The following is a 19,765-nucleotide window of genomic DNA, read 5'->3' on the forward strand; positions in this document are numbered from 1 at the left end:
TGAACAGTGTGAACACATCTGAATAAAGCTCATAATGGTGTGGAGAGAGTCTCTGCTCATTGTTACACAAACACAATATCTGCATCACCGTAGCTAATAGATGATGATATTGTGCCGGCAGATGTGGTGTCAGAGCGTGAGTTGTTGTTAATAATGAGTTTTGACGTGTTTCCCCTCAGTTGGACCGTCTGGAGGACAAACAGAGGGAGACTTACAGACGCATGTTAGAGCAGCTGCTGCTGGCTGAGAAATGTCACCGCCGGACCGTCATGGAGCTGGACAACGAGAAACGCAAACACACCGACTTCATGAACAAGAGCGACGACTTCACCAACCTGCTGGAGCAGGAGAGGGAGAGGTGAGGCCCCGGGTGTGTGTCAGGGTGTGTGTCAGAGTGTGTTTACATGCACACTGGGATCCCTGTTGTGATTCTTGTTCTGGGTTTGATGATCAGGGTTAGGACTGGATACCATCTGAAACTGTTCAGTTATAGCATCAAAACAGGCTTTTGATCATTTGTGTGTTTTTCTACAAAACAAGGAGCAAAGAAGAAGAAAAAAGAAGCCAAAGTTCTCAAATTTTAAAGAATAAGGCTGGCATTGTTCTGTATTTTTCCTTTTTTGTCAGCAAATCTCATCAAAAGACCAAAACCAACAATGTGTCGGTCCATTTTTTCTGTACCCTCTGACTTCCTGTCTGGGGCTCTCAGCTCCCATTGGTTCCTACTAAAGATGCAAATGTTAAAAAACGGCTGACAAATGTAGAAATTTGCCAGACATCTTTCTCAGGAGTTGGTGGAGACCAAAGCAGAACTAAAAAAGAGTGAATATTGGACCTGAAGTTGCTGCTGAACTGTTGGCTATCAACCTTACGAGGTGTTAATGTGTCAGCGTTCACAGCTTGTTTCTGCTGAGCAGGTTTAAGTACGAATGATATTTGGTCAAGGAGAGTTTAACTTGTTGACCACAGCACAGAGAGAGTGATAAACAGACATTAAAAATCCACAGCGAAGGTGGACACCAGATGTCAATCCAAGCGAGGCTTGGACCAGTCTGCCTGGTGGAGGAGAGTTCGGACATCTTTTGCTGTATGTGATGAGGAAGAGCCCCAGACTCTTCACAATGGAAAATGAATTCCCGTTGAAAATCACTGGCAGATGCATGTTTATTTTCTGTGGTGGAAGGTATCAGATAAGACCCTCAGCATCGAGGCTGGATGATGGTTCTGATATGAAGCGCGATGATGCATCGTGCCTTATCAGACCATCGAGTCCACGCAGCACAATGCACAGCCACCTGAACTGTTTAGGCTCTGGGCTGCAGCAGGACTTTAAGGTCCTAATTTTGGGACTTTTAATGCAATTTCACCTTTTCCTGATGTCTCTTCAGTTCAGTTTATATGTAGAAAAATCAGACATTCCTTGCGTTGTCCTCTGCCTCCTTAAAAGCCTGCAACAGTTCAGACGAGGGCCTCTGAAAGACTGGACCAGCTTCCAGATCTGGACCATGTGTCACGCATCACCTTAAAGCTATGAAGCGATATACGTGATTTTATACTTACCTAATAGTAGGTGTATTTACAGTAGGTGAAATGTGGTTTTATTTATTTTTGAATTTTATTTGTACATTTCCATCTATGGACAACTCATTGGCTCTTATTTATGTCAGCACCCTTATCGTTCTGGGCCTGTGATCTTGCGTAAAACTAAAAAATGTGCTATTTAAATGAACCTTGGTGTACAAATACTTAGAATTCTTGGCCGTTCGGTCCTGTTTTTGAGGCCCGTGAACGTGCTGTATGAAACCCCTCTCATGCTGCAATCAGAGCCGGTTGAAACAGTCCGGCCATCAGTCAGAGAATCTCTCACATCTGCTCTCCATGATTCATAAAACTTCAAATACCGGCGTGAACACCGCTTCACTGCACCTCATTCACCTTCACTGGGTCTCATATCTCTGCACGGCCCAAACAGAGATCCTTCTAATCTGCTTCTGTTATAGTCAGAGAAGGTTTGTTGACTGTGTTTGTCTACAATCAGCCTGCTCTCTGCACTGATTCACTGTGCTGGAATGCAATTAAATACATTTACTCAGGTACTGTACTTAAGTACAAATTCAAGATACTTGTGCTTTACTTGGGTATTTCCATTTTATGTAGCTATATACTTCTACTCCACTACATCTCAGAGGCAAATATTACATAGAGGATCTGCTTCTTCCACCACTGCTGATGGTGGTTTGCATCTGAAAAGAAGTCTGTGCACTAATGTTTTGACTTCTCTGTAAGAAAATTGGAGTTTTGGAATCAGATCGTCACTGATCCGATGCACTTTTGCCTTTTAAAAATCCACGTACAGCTCGCCCTGGCTTCAGCGTGAGTCCAGCCCGGCTCTCGGCTCTCAGCTCCCTCTGATAACGCATTCCTGTTGGCTGCAGTCAGCGAGCAGATTCGCTGCAGGTGATATCGCGAGTGAGTGAGTCGACCCTGAGCGCAGAGAGGGTGACGTCACTCCCTGCAGAGATCCTGCTGGACGATTAGATGCTCCGTTTGCATAACAGCCAAATACAACTCTGCTGCACAAAGTACCATCAGTATGTCACTCGAGTAATACCACTGCAGTGAAATGTCACCTAAAGTTATGTATGTGAACATTTTCCAGTTTTTCTTCTACTATTCCAAAGTTTCATTAGCTCTGATTTGGACTCCACCAGCTCCTGAGAAATATCTGACTCTTTAGCTGCTAAATGTTCCACTTCCTGCCTGCTGTTTGGTGCTGAGCAGGTGGTTTTTAGGTGCTTTAACGCTGACAAGAGATGTGAACTGAAATGCTAGCCGGCCATAAAAAAAAACTATATGCTGAAAGACCCTAAAATGCTCCAGAAAGGTGAGAGGAGCTGCCTTTTACAGTTACCTCTTCATTATGCTGATGAACATAATCTGTCTAACGTTTCTCTCTAATATATTTGCTGCTGAAAATTAGGAGCTATGAACTAAACTTTTAGGACACATGGTTGCAACAGAACACACAACAGTGTCATTGACTCAAATCTGTGAGCTTTCTCTTATGGGATGGTGACTTCTGAGTGCTGGGCCACCCTGAGGCCCCTGATCCCAGTCTGGCAGGGGTTTGTGCGGTTTGAGAAGTTACGATTTTAACCAGTAAACCATGTCTGTCCTCAGAAAAATGTAGGTTTGATTCTCTGTAATTTCACAGTGGTGGACAATTCTGATTCATGTCAAAAATGCGGCCTGAAACAAAAATCCCAACAACAAATGTTCCTCCTCAGTGTCAAAGCCTTCTTGTTGACTCGTCTCTTCTGAATGTTAATAAGGATGCTAATTATTGCGACTATAATTAGCTGCAGATCAGCATCTCCTCATGTCTGATGTGTTTACTGTGGGCTCAGCTCGGCTCGGTTTTATGAGAGTTTGGGGCTCTCTTGTCCCTCTCTGACAGCACAGAGGCTATGAATAGACCTGAGCAGAGAGAGGCTTTCTGCAGAGCCATCATCTGCCAGCGAGGTTATAATGACAGATACTCCGCATCCTGAGAGCGAGGGGGAGCCATCCGAGCTGCATGTAAGAGGAATGAGGGAGGATTATCATGCATTTACCAGCTAAGGCTGCACTTTGCAAGGCTTTTATATCAGAATCCGCCTGTTGGTGTTCATCTAAATTGGAGTCTAAACCACAGAGGAGTTTGAAACCCCTGCTAATCGACACGTTATAGTATCATCCAGTTTGTTCAAATTCTGGTCTTATCTCATGTAGCAGGATGCCTCATTTTTTAGATCGTTGTTAGAAGAATTAACTAGAGGTTTTCATCATAGATGATCAAATGCTAAATGAGATTTTCTCTAAAGGCTTGCATGATGTTGAGATGCACACTTCCTTCTGATACAGTTTGCAGGTGCAGTTCAGAGCTCAGTCAAAAGAAAGTAGTTCTTGTATGAAACTGCTCACAACAAGGTCTGTTTATTTCTGGAAAGAGACCTAGAGACAGCTTGTTTTCAAGTCTTGTGACTTGAAATTAATTAAAGATATCTTGTTGTAGGCTTTTATCCAGTTAAAGTTGAAATGTGTGTCGCAGAAGATCTCCAAAATTACTGGCAGCCACCAAAAGTGCAAGCATCGAAGCCACAAAACATTTCCAATTAATGTAAAAGTGGTGTGACGCCGTGTTGATATGTATGTGTAACATGTTGTTGGAATAAGAGAGAGCATAGAAAGCCTCTGCATCTGTAAGCTCTTTGCACTGCTCATATTTGGCTCATTTAGGAGCCTCTGCAATGCAAACCACAGGCCTCCTCTGCAGTCTGAAGCTATGATCTCACACACATACAATTTAGCCGCTATGGAGAATTTATATCCATGCCTTTTCCCTTTGCACGAAACAGGGGGATTATAATGAGAAAGACTGTGCAAGTCTGGCATTGTCCTCTCCAAAACAAAACCTCTCGCTTTGCATTGTTGCCTTGTTTCTATGGAAACACTGCTGGCTGCAAGACGGACAGGAGACAATGAGGTCAAACTGGAGCAGCGTTTTAGGAAAAGGATAAAAAAAGAAATGTTTGAACTCAAAAGTGGCTTCATGTGTTATGTCATACCTGGTGCCCAGCCGTCCCCTCCCTGGAGAGAAAGGGAGAGAAAAGGGGACCTTGCTGAAAGCCCCCCCCCACCCCCCGGTTTGAACCCCTCCTCCTCAGTGTCCAAACAAGGGCAGGGCCTCTTTGCCCATATATGGAGGGGTGGATGACATCACCGGCCAGTGGAGCGCTGCTGTTTAGCACAACATTCACCTTTTTCATTGTCCACTGATGACATGTTTGGAATGTGATGGCTAATTCCCCGCGGAGTCGGACCCCTCCTTCCTTCCCTCTCTTGACCCTGCGAGAGACTCAGCAGCAGCTTTAAAAACACGCTCAGATATGGATCAACCTGCCCTGCATCCCAACTCGTTGGTAAGTTTAACAAAGTTTCTGGGGAAGAGTTTTCTGACATCGGAGGAACAGGCTGAATTTTCTGGATTTGTTCCTTCATTCAAACTTGCAGAACACTTGTTGCGCAGTGCTGGGACCTGTTTATGTATTCAAGTGTCTGATGAGACTCTGCATGGCCCACATGAAAGGGGAACTGCAGCAGACTGTCTCTCAGCCACACACAGACTCCCGCAGAGATTCGTTAAACATCCACCAACAGGACTTTCACTCTGGCAGGTTGAATTCGCAGAACTTTGTTGGCAGCTCTGCAGAGCCTCTTACTCTTATTGCTTCTTCTCAGTGGTTTGGTGCATTGATGCAAGTTTAAGGTACAGTGGTAAGATATCTAGCAACTGTATTTGCCTTTTGGAGGTGGCACAATTGCATACAAAGTCAGTGGACAGACACGAGTGGATGCGATTAGAAGCGAATTCACCCAGGCTGATGCAAAGCGAAGCAAAGACGCATCTGTGCAAGGTGAAAATGTTCCGGCTTGAGCCAAAACTTTGTGCTTCCTGAATGTACTTTATAACTTACAGAGATGGGAGGAAAAATGAGAGATACTGGAGGGAAGTAAGAGTCCTGCTGTACCCAGGCACACTCCACACACATGGTATGTTGCTAGCTAGCTTACAGCCAGTCTGTTCCGTCAGTTCACCAGATGTTTGGCAAGTCAACATGTGGCGAAATTTGCTTGCACCTTAAAGGGTAACTTAACACTCCCTGAAAATCTTGTTTTTGCTGACCTCTGGTGGTTTAACTTCTCACTGTGCTGCAATTTGTACAAGTGCACTCCAGGATCCCATGACATAAGTGTTGGACATGGTTACAGGTGTTACAGAGCACAGTTCTGAGCACACTGAACCACACAGGTGATGATGGGTTTGGTCAAAGGTGAAACAGACCAGAGAGGTTAAAAATAGGCAAAATACTGCTTTTCAGTCTGGTGTTAAATTACTCTGTAAGAGTAGAAGACAAAATGGCAAATCCAGTCCCCCATTCCTGTCTGATGTTTGCATCGGTGTATGTTTTGTAACTTTCCGAAACTGACAATCCAACATTCACACCTACTTCATGTTATTAAGCAGGTGTTCGCAGGTGAGAAAGTGAAAGTTTGAACTTCTCTCTCAGGCTCAGTTTTTTCATTCCTTACACAACTACTGACTGTGGTGCAATCAGAAGTGTGTGGTGTAATCTTCATTTGTTCACTTGAATAGGTTTTGTCCTTCTGTAAGACCACAACCTTACCCCCCCTGCCTTTGTGTTTCTAGAGGTTCAGTTTTTGAGTTGTTTTAGCATTTGCAATCCGTGATATTGGTGGGGCAAAAACTAGGATAGATATAGCAGTTTCAATCCAATAAATTTATTTCTGACAAGCTGGAATAAACTCTGAAAGAACATTGGGACCATCATGGAACTCATTGATATCCATATGAATTAGATTCTATTAGGAGTATTATCAGCTCTTCAGGTGGTTGACTATGGCCAGCTGGGTAGCAGATATGACTAAAGCCCACAAGCTCCCAACTCTACACACCTACATATTAATGGAGTTCCTGACCTGCGGCCATAATTCCTCCCTTTACTGAACTCTAGACAGGACAGGATAAGCTCTGTCAGAGAGAATTAGCCATGATCAAGCCCTTATCTACCACTTTTTTTTATGTTCTTTGTTCCCTCGTTTATCCTGCTGCTGCCTTTTATTCTGCTTGCCTGCCTCCCAAACCAGGATCAGGCGGTTAATGCTCTCATTCTGAGTCTGCAGGGGCTTTTTCAGAGAAGTGCATCATCTTTTATTTGGTTACAGCATACAACATGTCATCAGGTTTGTCAGAAACAAAACTTTGTCACATGAGGTTACAGGGGTGCTTGATAATAATTGCCTTTTCCATTTCTGCATCCAATTATTCATGTTTGTTACCATATTTCTAAACATTTTGGTATAAAATGAATTTGTGATTTGTCATCTGCATTGAAACAATGTTCTTCTGAAAATATGGCTGGTATTAATATCCACTCATTTGTATTTCCTATTTGTTTCTTAGACTCAAAAGACTGCTGGAGCAGGAAAAGGCCTACCAGGCTCGTAAGGACAAGGACCACAGCAGGAGGCTGGAGAAGGTCAGAGCGGAGCTGGTTAAGCTCAAGTCTTTTGCCCTGATGTTGGTAGATGAGCGGCAGCTTCATATTGAGCAGATTGACCAACAAAGCCAGAAGGTCCAGGACCTGACCCAGAAACTGCAGGAGAAAGAGCAGCGTTTGGCGGCGGTCACAGACGCCGCAAAGCAGGACGACCAGAAGGTCCTCAAGTTGGAGGCTAAACTAGAGCATAGCATAGCCAAGTTTGCACAGGAACACGAGGAGATGACTGCCAAGCTGGCCAACGAAGAGTCCCAGAGCCGACAGCTTAGGCTAAAGCTGGCCGGATTGGCCCACAAGATTGAAGAGCTGGAGGAGAGCAACAAGTTGCTGCATAAATCAGAGGAGGACCTGCAGGAGCTGAGGGAGAAGATCAGCAAAGGGGAGTGCGGGGATTCCTCTCTCATGGCCGAGCTGGAGAACCTGCGGAAAAGAGTGCTGGAGATGGAGGGCAAGGATGAGGAGATAACCAAAACAGAGACTCAGTGCAGGGAGCTAAGGAAAAAGCTGCAGGGTGAGGAGAACCACAGCAGGGAGCTGAGGTTGGAGGTGGACAAACTACAGAAGAGAATGGTTGAACTAGAAAAACTGGAGGGGGCTTTCAACAGGAGCAAAACAGAGTGCTCTCAGCTTCATACAAACCTGGAAAAAGAGAAACGTGCCGTGAAGGATCTTGCCGGCGAGCTGGAGACCGTAAAAACACGGATGAAAGAACTCGAGTGCTCAGAGTCAAAGTTCGAAAAGGTAGAAAAGGTCCTCAAAGACGACCTTATGAAGCTGAAGTCCTTTACTGTTATACTGGTAGATGAACGGAAAAATATGGCGGAGAGACTTAAACAGGAAGAACAGAAAAGTGATGATTTAAGTAAGATGTTCAAAGCAGAGCAGGGCAAGGTTATGGAGGTCACAGAGAAGCTGATTGAGGAGAGCAAAAAACTACTCAAATTCAAATCAGAAATGGAGGTCAAAGTGACAACCCTCATTCAAGAGAAAGACGAGTTAAAAACTAAACTTGCAAGTGAAGAGGAAAAGTGTAAGGATCTGAATACTAAGATAAGTGGTATGAAAATACGATTCGATGGACTCGAGGAGAGAGAGAAGGAAATGCAGAGAAAGTGGGCCAACAAGGACAATGACAGAAATCCGGATGAAGACAACAAAGTGAAAGAGCTCACACTAGAAATTGAAAGACTTAAGAGCAGGCTCAAACAACTTGAGGTGGTAGAAGGAGACTTAATGAAAACAGAGGATGAGTATGATCTACTGGAGAAGAAATTCAGAACAGAGCAGGACAAAGCAAATACCCTTTCTACGATGCTTGAAGAAATGAAAAGTCAGATCGCAAGAAACAAGGCCATAGAGAAAGGCGAGGTCATGAGTCCAGAAGCCGAGCTTAGAATTCGCTGCAAGATGGAGGAGGCTAAAACCAGAGAGCTGCAGGTGGACGTCCAGGCGCTTAAGGAGAAAATCCATGAACTGATGAATAAGGAGGACCAGCTCTCCCAGTTACAGGTGGATTATTCTGTCCTCCAACAGAGGTTCATGGAAGAGGAAGAGAAGAAGAAGAGCATGAGCCATGAAGTCACCAATCTTATCAAGGAGCTGGAAGCCACCAAGCGATACAGTCGCGCCTTGAGGCCCAGTATGAATGGTAGGAGGATGGTCAATGTCCCAGTTACCTCCACAGCAGTGCAGACAGATGTGATGGGTAGCGAGCCTGCTGAGGATGAGACAGCGGCAGGCTTTATCAGGAAATCAGTCCTTGAGGAAAACCATTTAATGAGCAACCTCAGACAACGTGGTCTTAAAAAACCAACAGTTCTTGAACGATACCCTCCAGCATCGGCAGAGCTTGCAGCAGGAAAATCCAGTATACCCTGGATGAAAAAGAAGGAGGCCATCACACTCACTCAGACCACTCCTGAGAAGATCAATGGGGCATTCTTTCTCCGTCCACCTGAGATGACCATGTCCCAAAAGCCAGGACAACCACTGCGCATCCGAGTGACCCCAGACCATGAGAACAGCACTGCCACCTTGGAGATCACCAGTCCTCGAGCTGAGGATTTCTTCTCCAGCACCACCATCATCCCAACTCTTGGCCTTCAGAAACCTCGCATCACAATCGTCCCTAAGCCCACAACTGTGACCTCAAAGAGCAAAGCCTGTGAACTGATAGGAGGTCTTGATCGAGCCAAATCTCCGGTCACCATAACCACCATCTCCAGGGCCAAGAGTCCAGACAAGTCTAACGGCTCTGACAGCCTTCAGTCGCCGGTGTCCATCATCACAGTCAGTACCACTCCCGTGGCTGAAGCATGTGCTTCACCTGAACCTCACAACATTACAGCAGCCCGAACTGTGATCAAGGTGACCCCAGAGAAGCAACCCGGTCCATCGCCTTACAGGACATACAACGGGAAAAGCAACATCATCACAACTGAGGACAACAAGATCCACATCCACCTGGGTCCACAGTTAAAGAAGCCCTCTGAGGGCTGCAGCAGTCCAGTGCTGATGCTCGGTCTGGGCTCAGAAAGCAGCAAGGAAATGCTAACAGGAACGGTGCTCCGCTCCCCACGACAACCTTCAGCGGCGAAGACGACTCCGAGCAAAATGACGAGCAGCATAACAATCACACCCATCACCTCGGCATCCTCCAGGCCTACGCAGTCCGTGGTGAGAGCTTTGGGGATCATTATGTTTAATGTCCTCCATCTTTTGTTATTTCTAAATATGTCGAGACTCCACATGCATACGGGCATAAATGACATTTTGCCTGTTCCTGATCCACCAACAAAAATATCTGAACCGTGTCTGATCTTTTACGTTGCAGTTGCTTCTGAAATGTTTCAAAATGAAATCAGGTGGTGTGTGCTCCCTAGCTAGCACTCTCTCCAGGTATTAGTGAATTTATAAACACGTGATCTCACCGGTATGAACTAACACTGGAATGATCTGACACGCATTAGATCCCACATCCCAGAGAGACCCCGTCTAAGGCTCTTGTATAGACGGACACAAATTTACCAACTGACAAATTCACTCCTTTTAACCAAACACGGACAACAAGTCACCAATTTGGATGTTGCACTTTTGCACTGTGGAAGTTAAATTTCCATATAAGAAGCTTTCTAAACTCTCACAGTATTGCCCAACCTGTTAATATCCAAGAGGGCTATGTTACATGTTTCTTAATAACTTTAATCACAATGATGTTTCTTACAATAAGTCATGCTTTGCCGACCAACATGTTGATATTTTCAACACTCTTCCTGTAACATATTTTATGAGAAGCTCATTGAAGTGTCTGAGTTAGGGGAGATGGACAGTGATTTGTAGCACTGTGATCCTGGAACAGGGCTAACCAAAAACCTTGCTAACTGCAGAGCTCACCTCTTCTTTATTTGTAATCCCGCTTAAACATAACAGTGATACCTTCGAGACAGTTACATAAGAACAGTTAACAACAGATCAGCTCTGTGTGTTTGCGTCTCTATGATCCCAATCCCGTCCTCATGGTGTTTTGTTGTCTACATTCCAGCCCAGTTCGGATGTGCAGTCAGCTCGGAGCGCAGCCACGCGGATCCCTGTGTCAAAAGGTATGAAACCGAGCAGCAAGGCGGTTCTGGGGGTGTCCACAGTGACGAGATTAGAGTCGCGGGCCGAGAGCCAGTCGATGAAAATTGAGCTGAGGAAGTCCACAGCTTCCACAGCAGGAGGCAAGAGTTGAGGGTTAAATACGCTGCCACGGCAAAGACTCAGTGTGAACGTCTCATGATCGAGTTTGTCGCCAAATCTGCTGCCAAATATTAGTTGCACATCAGTATACATGCACAAATGATGTGTGTGTGTGTGTGTGTGTGTGTGTGAGGACCCCTCTTAAAACAGCTTAGCTTCCCAAACATTATTTTATTTAAATCATCTTCAGTTTGCATTTCTGTATGTTTTATGTTATTTCAGGGGCAGGTTTTTAAAGTTTCATGTTTTTTCTTAATTTCCACCGGTTTGTTTTTCATGAAGCATCTGTGCATGTCTCGCAAAGCATTTGAGTGCATTTTGATTAACTTCATCTCAGTGATATTTGGCAGTAGCTCTAGACTACATTTTTCATAGCATGTGTTTATTTCACCGCCGCTTTTGGAGGTTTCCAGTCACTGAAGCACTGTGAATTGTTTGTGACAGTATGAATTGTCATCATTTGTGACAGGCACCAAAATAAAAGCTATTTATCTCTGAACCAAGTGCGGCATTGCTTCGTAGCTTTCATTTGTTCATGGTGAGCGTGAGCTTTGTGAGACTTAAAAACGGGTAAGAATCAAGCAGGAAACCTCCAGATTATTAACCCATGCTGCTAAACACAACCCAACCCAACACCCATGAAGAGTCTTCATGGGTCTTCATGGGTGTTGGGTCTTCATTGAAGACTAATGTTCAGACCACGCATTCATGTACGTTTCATGCGACGTTTCCATGGGCTGTCTGAACATGTCTTGGACATAGAAAAAGGAAAAGTAAACTCAAAACAAAGTGTCCAGAATTGAGTTCGTATCCAGAACTTGACTTTCGTTAAGATAGAAATTCAAGGTTTTGTGCTCAGGCTCTTTTAAATGGACATATCTCACAATTTACAAACAGCATCAACAACATATTTTTAAGGTAAGAGATGTTCCAATAATATATCACATCAGCATGTACAGATGATAATTGCATTTGAAACATTTAAATGTACGTGAAAAACATTGATTGAAAGCCTTTTTGCCAGGAAACGTGCCCAAAGATACAGATTTTTGGACACTGGTTGTCCCAGAAATGTCTGTATATGCCAAAAGCATTTCATAGTGAAGGTCTGAAAGAAGTTTTTTTACATCTTACGTGAAGATCTAACTTCTGCCAATGACATGGAAACAAAGGAACATTGCTCTGTTCATGACACTGCATGATAACGTCAAATCTTTGTGTTTGCAGTGCACATTTCTGTATCTCGTATCTAATCTTTACAGCGTTACACAGTGCATACAGTAAGGATCTAGCTCCCTCTTGTGGACAAGTACAAAAATACAAAATGACTCAGGGATCTCTTACTGTCAGACAGAAACCAAAACCACTTAGAAATCTGACAGCTCTGAACTCATAAATCAGATTAATACCACAGCTGTGGCCAAACACATCCTCTGATATTTGCCTCACTGCAATCTCTGATTTAACACAAATCAATAAAACACAATTATCTGCAGGCTATAGTGTTTCCTGAGAGGAAACTGGGGACCACAGCAAAGGGTTTCATCTCCACAAAATGCTGCCTTAATTAGCTTCTAATTATCAAAGAGCTGAGAGGACGAGAGGCTGTGAAATACTGCTGATGTAAGGAAACAAGGGGTGAAGGAGGGATGTTAAACGATGCAGCGAGGACCGAGCGATGGTATGGTAACAGAGCGTAGAGGAAGCGTCCAGTAAACACGAAGAGCGCGTTTTTGTTTCAGCTGCAGCATGTTGGCCATCACCTGAGGCTGCTGCAGAGACCTTTTGGATCAAATGGTCTTCCTGGGAACGATATCAGAGGCTGAGCAGAATTATTAAAATCACATCTGAGCATCATCTTCATGTCAGCAATCATTTTAATCAGTTCACTTTAATCAGAAAACAGAAAACTAGGTGTAGGACGGGGACGTTAAATGTGGCTGCAGTGCAGGTTTGTCAGCAGCTTTGAACAGGGCGCAGTGATATAGTGAATATCAATATCATGAAATGAGACTGCAGAGCTGCAACTGATGTTCATTTTCACTGTTGAGTCATCTGGTGATTTACAATGAATTCATTCATTATCCAGCCCATAAAATGTTCAAATGCCTATAATGCAAGGTGACATCTTCCAATTACTGACTGTAACGTGGCCTTCAAGGACACACACATTAGTTGTAATCTTCCACCGCAGGTCTGCTGCTGAACACCGCCTCAGTAAACAACCGATGCTGAGCTGAGATCTCTGACGAGAAGATACCTGAAGGTGTCTGATGGCAGACATCCCTCCCTCCAAAGACTCCTGGTTGCCTTTTCACCACTTCCCATTACAGCAACAACAGCATGCAGGTTGAAATGAAGAGCTTTACACAGACAGTGTGTTATCTATGTGCTATGCAGTTTGGAGTACATAACCTGAAATGTTGTATGTTCATACCAAAAGCTGTGGTTAGTTAGTTGGAAGACCAGTGAGAGGAAATCAGTGGCATGTTGGTTTAAAGTGTATTTCATGGAATCATAAACATAAGGAGTTTTCTTTAGAAAAGCCCAGAATAAAAACAGTTTTCTGACCACTGACACTCTTTAATCACATGGATGTGATAATGCATAATGAATGGCCTGTTGTTGTGGATGGAAGCAGGCACAGAATAAATGACTGCATGTACTTTGAATGGTCCAACAGTGGATTATCTGATAAAAAATAAACTTCAACTATCAACATTGTAATGAAAGACTACTTTAGCAGTTTTTGTATCTCATTTCATCCTTTTCATCTCATCGGAGACATACAGTGGACGAGATACTAAGCACATTCTTCATCCTTCTAATTTCCACTGTTTTTTGTTTCAATAAATTGTTGCCAAAGATTTTTTCCTGCTTTCAAATTAATGCCTATCATGCTTATATAGTATGTAAAGTATAAAAAGTTTGCCCAAGATCATAAATCTAATTTACTTGTTACGCATCATTCCATGAAAAAACTTGTAAAAACACATCAGGTGTGTGACAATAAATTTAGTTCAGTTACATGTCACTTATTTTATTAAATATCAGAAAGGTGTACGTGTCCTCCAAATGCCCCATACGTTACCTTTGATGGTTCATTACTAGCAATAAATCCGATGTTCTTGACAGCATTTAAGGCAGCAGCGACCGCCACTGCAAACAAAACTTTTTCAGTTATGACCCGCCCTACTCTGATCGTGATTGGAGTGATTACTGTAGGAGTGTCAGGATCAGCCAATCTCACTGTAGTGAGTTGATGACGTCATCACACGTTACGTTCCAATACGTTCTCCTTGTTTGCAAACTTCCTGGAGGAGCTGTTGTGGTTAGCTCTCCAGCTAGCCGCTTAGTCGTTAAAATAATGGATTGAATCACAAAGCTACCAAAAACAAATGACAACGTAATTGGGCAGTTTAAGACAAAAGTCGTTATATGTCAGCGCACCAGTGGGGGTTCAAGTCTGGTGTCTTTCCAAGTTCGTGACAGCGGGGAGCTAACAGTGTTTGGTGGCTAACGCTAATAATTTAGGAATTTCGAGCAGCAGTCATGATGGCCTCTAGCTACAACGCCAAAGATGAGGATGGACATATCACCGTGTCCGGGCCCGGTGGCGGGACTCTGCGGAGCAAGAAGCCCGAAAACACCGCGTTCAAACAGCAGAGACTGCCCGCCTGGCAGCCCATCCTCACCGCGGGCACTGTGCTCCCTGCCTTCTTCATCATCGGACTCATATTCATCCCCATCGGCATCGGCCTGTATGTAACGTCCAACAACATCAAGGAGTTTGAGGTAACGTAACGCTGCGTGGCATGCCAGAAGAGGGTCAGTATGACACCTGGATTAACCGTGTAATGATAGATATTCTACACAAAGACACAGACACTGTGCAGCTGGCTTGTACACTCAGACCACCAAATTCCACCCAAAAAATGTTCACTTCAGTGTGACGTTCATACCGGCAAATTTCCACAAAAATCAGCTTGCTTTTCCCAAAATCTTCTTCCGCGTACGTTACCAAAATGCGAAGCATGTGTAGCTTTAACAGACGTCAACTCTGCATAAGAATCTATGGTTGGTCGACTTTACCACGACAGTGTGTCTGATTTTAGTGAAAACGCTAAAATGGGCGATTTTTGAATGGAGTCTGGCGTGATGCTCTTTTACACGACAGAACAGTTCGTGGGGATGTAAGATTACAATGATCTGCAGCACTGGCATTTATATTCTTATATATTTGCATACTGGCTTAAAGCACATTGTAGCTGCTGTTTTGAAATTTCCTGTATTGATGGTTGCTTTCTTGCTTCCAGGTTGACTACACAGGTGTTGACATGTCCAGTCCCTGCTTCAACTGCTCCCAGAACTTCAGCTGGAACAGCACAAGGCCCTGCACCTGCACAATACCCTTCTACCTGGAGCAGCCATACGAAGTGAGAGAAATGTTTTCCGTGCTCAAAACGTCAGATGACCATCCGTAGATATCCCTGCAGCCAGTTTGAACAGTTTGTCTGTTATACGTTTATCTTACACAGAGCAGCGTCTTCATGTATTACGGCCTCTCCAACTTCTACCAAAATCACCGCCGCTACGTCAAATCAAGAGATGACAGCCAGCTGAATGGAGACATGGAATCCCTCATGGTATGACTTACAGCAACATGACAAAATGCATAATCACACTGCTGAGGCTGCCGGGGCAGCGCTGCACGAGAACACGAGATTTCAACTTCCAAAGCCAGAAATCCAGAGACGGTTTATTAGTTACACTTCAGTGCACGTAGAACCAGTCTGTCAGTCTGATACTCCTCATTCAGAGGACGCCAAAGAGCTAAAATTGGCCAGAGATTTGCTGTCAGTGATCTCTCTCTGGAGGAAACGTTCATTCAGCACCATGGCTGCAGGAACGTCCTCTGAAACAAAACAAACAAAAACATTATCTTACCTGCATCACAGGACTCCGAACACTGCCATTCGCTCCGGGTTGGTGCTGATGATAATATCTCCATGATCATTCATGAGTGTGAGGTTGGTGAGTCTTTCTGGGGTCATTGTGGTGTGTAAGCACGTCTTAAGACGGTGCAGGGGGAATCTCCTCTGACGTCCCCGATCGTCTCCAGCTGGGCTCTGTCTAAGTGCAAGGGAGGTTTGAGGCAGTCTGCATTCCCTGTTTGTTTCTCGGTGGCTGCTTTAATAACCGCGTCCTCTCTAAGAGCTGCTGTTTTCATCCCTTCTTGTTCCAGTCTCCTCTTCAGCTCCTCTGTAACTAAATCCACGGCCTCATCCTGCTCTGGCTCTGTGGTGGGCTGGCGTTTTCAGTCCCACTGTGGAAACCCTGTTTAACATTTCCTCCACCACTGTCATCATGAAGTGCTTCCATGCACATTCTTGCTTCTTGCTTATACAGCCCTCCAGTCTTGGCTCTGGTCTCTCCTCTTTTGTCTATTTTCATCTTTGAGCTGCTCCATATTTTCAATGGTCACTTTGTATGCATTACACACACGCTTAATAGCTTGTTGGACACATGGCCAGTATATTATCTACCTTGTTGCAGCCAAACATCAACTCGTAAAGCGGATGTAAACAACATGAATGTTAGCATTAGCTGGGTCCTGGCTCCGGCGGTCAAGGTGCTCGGTCCGCTCCCAGTCCTCCACTGGAGAGGCTGCTGGCAGTGCGCTGATTGCAGGGGTTTTGCAAGTGCTACCCTCACTTCCCGCGTTTATGCTCAGCACTCATTTTAAATGAACAACAATGAGCCGTCTTCTGTTGTAAGCACAAACCAAATTAGACTAAAAGCTCAGTTTTTTCAGAGAGGTTGATTTGAGAGTTTGTTGCAGCAGGAAAGAAAGTTGACTTCACACTTCGACTCTGCCGTTCGTCCAGTGACCGTACATGTGGTGTCATTCGTCACCTTCTCCTCACCCACAGAAACCCAGTAAGGAGTGTGAGCCCTATGCTGCTCATGACAACAAGCCAATCGCGCCGTGTGGAGCCATCGCCAACAGCATGTTCAATGGTGAGCCTCTTTCCTGCTCTGCTGTCCAGACACAGACTGTCAATATGATTTACATGATTCGTTCTAATCGTGTCTTTTCCTTTCATGGCAGACACGCTGGAGCTGTTTTACAACGATCCCAACGGCACAAAGATCCAGATTCCTCTGACAAAGACAGGCATCGCCTGGTGGACTGACAAGCACGTGAAGTTCAGGAACCCTGGAGGCAACAACCCAAACCTCACCGCCGTGTTCCAAGGTACCAGCAGCAGCTCTCTTCCTCTCTTATTTGTAAGTTTCTATTCAGTTATGTTGCAGAACCGTCAGACTTTCACTTCATCATGGCTCTCTGTTCCAGGTACAACGAAGCCGGTGAACTGGCGCCGGCCCGTCTACGAGCTGGACACCGTCGCAGAGAACAACGGCTTCGTCAACGAGGACTTCATCGTGTGGATGAGAACCGCCGCCCTGCCGACCTTCCGCAAACTCTACCGCATCATCAATAAGACGAGCAACATGGTTCCAACTCTGCCGCGAGGAAACTACACTCTGGAGGTGGTCTACAGTATCCTTACTGTGAAAGTACAAGCACCAATGAAACTGTAAGAATAATCCATTACAAATGAAAGTGTTGCATTCAAATTCCTGCTTAAGTCAAAGGACAGAGTACTGGTCTACAGGTTGAGTGCTGGTTAAAAACCCTTTTCTATAAACAGTATCTCGTCTTATCGTTCCGGTCAGCCATTAGCTGCTGCATACCACAAGTACAGACAGTCACATGATCAGGTGCCTTTGTCCAAACCGCTTTCACACAGTGTTCAATTACTGGAATTTTTATAGGATTTAGTTTCAGGTCTGGAAAACCAGCTCGTTTACTGGTCTCGTCTTTAACCGGTTGAACCCAGATTATCCTGTTCGCAGCTTCGAGGGCAGGAAGCGGATGATCCTGAGCACCATCTCCTGGATGGGAGGCAAGAACCCGTTCCTGGGCATCGCCTACATCACCGTGGGCTCGGTCTGCTTCTTCCTGGGCGTCGTCCTGCTCATCATCCACCACAAATGCGGCAACCGCAACAACAGCGCCGACATTTCCAACTGAGACGGCAGCCGCCCTCCGGCTCACCTCTGCTGCCGTGGACGCTGATCCTGTGACACATCTGCCAACCTGACGTCAAACATGTAACATCCACACCAGCTTCTTCAGCTTCGTTTAAACCGTTAGACGGTGGCTGATTATTTGCCAAACTGAATGGAGAAGTAGCCAAAAATTTGCAGCCAGCGTCAACGTCTGACAGTGTCTAAGAGATTTGGTAGCATTAGCATAGCATCAGACCGATGTGTCATGTGATCAGCGGCCTTCAGAGTCCAAAATGTCCTCAGAGCTCCTACGCAGGTCTGGAAACGTAATGGAGATTTAAAAAGATAAGATCCATGTCGGGGCAAGTTTGGGAAATGAATGCAGCGCTTTGCTGGGACCAAGACGGCGAGGACGCCGCCGCCGACTCCTCGAGGGGGAGTTTACATTCCACAGTTGTTTTTTTTTTTTTTTAAGACCATTGGTCTATAAAACACCATGATGCCATGTCTACATTCAGAGAGTAATCAGCAGTTTTAATCATCAGCTGTGACGCCATACCTTCATGCACAGACTGCCGTACGCTGTAAAAGATGGGGGTAAACATCTCTTGTTGTGGGAAAGATGCTCGTCGCCATTCATGCCAACACAGCGTCTCCACATACCTGCTGTGAGCCTCATCAAGTTAAACTCCAGCCAGAAAATAAATACAGCCTGGAATGGGTTTGAAAAGTTTGGCCCTGACTTTCCAGGCCCCTGTAGGATCTCTAAGCCGGCGCGGTGAAGGGGAGCTGGAGTGTTGTCAGGTGAAGTCCTGAGTTGCATGCTGGGTAGCAGAGATATTCGCCCGAGCGGCTCGTCTTTGTGCCTCGTCTCAAACATCTGCCCGCTTTCAAACTAAAATCACGCTTTTACCGAGTCGTCGTGAGGGGGAAGGCAAACGTCTGGAACTGGGCGCCGTACAACTTAACGTTACGTTTTAACGTACTGAACTTGAAGAAATATGGAAAGCCAGTGTTTGCACGCGGAGCTCAGGGGTGTCGAGCTGAAGGTTTAAAGGCTGCTGTCTTGGTTTGAGGAGCTGTAATCTGTGAGTGTGTAAATCTAATCCAGAAAAATAAACATGGTGTCGTAGCTTCATTCTGTGCCATTTACATGCAATAATAGTAGAATATCAATAGAGCATGATAGAAGAGTAACTGATTCAGTACATGTGATTAAATGTTAATGTGTTTATTCAGTATTTACATTGAGTGAATCTAATGCACACAAAATAGTTTATACCCAAATCCTGCCTTTTTTAGCTCTTTATGAGCTCAGATTATGCATTAACATACACGCTGCATGTTGAAATGTGCTGTGTACAAGTTTATTTATTTGAATATATTTCACCAGGATAAATCGTTACTGCAATTAACAGAAGCACTAGATTTGTTTGTTTTTTTTATACTTCATCTGTATTGTGTTGTTGCTTTAAAGAATAAATTTGTCATTTAAATTGAAGCGGGTTTCTCAGACTGCTGTGTTTAATTGTTCCTTTGCTTTATCAACCTTGTTTTTTTATTTTTCTAAGGATAAAGCTCAGTAATCAGCAGATATATAAATGTGCAGTAGTATCTATTATTCAGTACATTAGACTCAGTGACAGTCTGGCAGAGCTCAGTTAATGTAATGCACTTTTGCCATGGTCTCACGGGGTTTGTGGAGGTTACTTGTGTTCACATCAGCAGCCTTTGGCCCAGCAGTGGTCTCCGGAGGGGGGAGTTGTGCTCATGAATTAATACCAAGGATAGAATTTGGCGTTTGTAAAAGGCATAAAGTATTACATGGA

The 19,765-nt window shown here is 44.6% G+C and overlaps 2 protein-coding genes across 3 annotated transcripts in view; both read left to right on the forward strand.

The window, feature by feature from the left end:
- The window catches only part of filip1b (filamin A interacting protein 1b), a 29,271-nt gene extending 15,677 nt beyond the window's left edge, over positions 1–13,594 (forward strand). The window contains exons 4-7 of one of the 2 annotated variants that reach the window (XM_070987107.1): positions 180–358; positions 7,025–9,797; positions 10,663–10,720; positions 13,054–13,594. In XM_070987107.1, coding sequence (XP_070843208.1) covers positions 180–358; positions 7,025–9,797; positions 10,663–10,720; positions 13,054–13,094 — 3,051 coding nt within the window. In that variant the 3' untranslated portion in view covers positions 13,095–13,594. Of the gene's footprint in view, positions 1–179; positions 359–7,024; positions 9,798–10,662; positions 10,960–13,053 lie in introns of those variants that run through there. The other variant, XM_070987106.1, reaches the window with a different exon arrangement.
- A 557-nt stretch (positions 13,595–14,151) lies between these two features.
- On the forward strand, positions 14,152–19,437 carry LOC139347834 (cell cycle control protein 50A-like). Its single transcript, XM_070987645.1, has 7 exons — positions 14,152–14,654; positions 15,176–15,295; positions 15,398–15,505; positions 16,793–16,880; positions 16,972–17,118; positions 17,218–17,424; positions 17,765–19,437. Exons 1-7 carry the CDS (start codon positions 14,412–14,414, stop codon positions 17,956–17,958), a joined length of 1,107 nt encoding a protein of 368 aa, XP_070843746.1. The 5' UTR covers positions 14,152–14,411; the 3' UTR covers positions 17,959–19,437.
- Positions 19,438–19,765: the final 328 nt, after the last annotated feature.

Source organism: Chaetodon trifascialis, chromosome 19 (assembly GCF_039877785.1).
Source record: "Chaetodon trifascialis isolate fChaTrf1 chromosome 19, fChaTrf1.hap1, whole genome shotgun sequence".
NCBI classification, from domain to species: Eukaryota; Metazoa; Chordata; class Actinopteri; order Chaetodontiformes; family Chaetodontidae; genus Chaetodon; species Chaetodon trifascialis.

What these genes read in the sequence shown, in the direction of transcription:
- LOC139347834 (XM_070987645.1), top strand. Translation starts at nt 14,412, where the DNA reads ATGATGGCCTCTAGCTACAACGCCAAAGATGAGGATGGACATATCACC. An exon ending in ACCTGGAGCAGCCATACGAA is followed by an intron (nt 15,296 to 15,397) that starts GTGAGAGAAATG and finishes TATCTTACACAG; the next exon opens with AGCAGCGTCTTCATGTATTA. An exon ending in GAGACATGGAATCCCTCATG is followed by an intron (nt 15,506 to 16,792) that starts GTATGACTTACA and finishes CCTCACCCACAG; the next exon opens with AAACCCAGTAAGGAGTGTGA.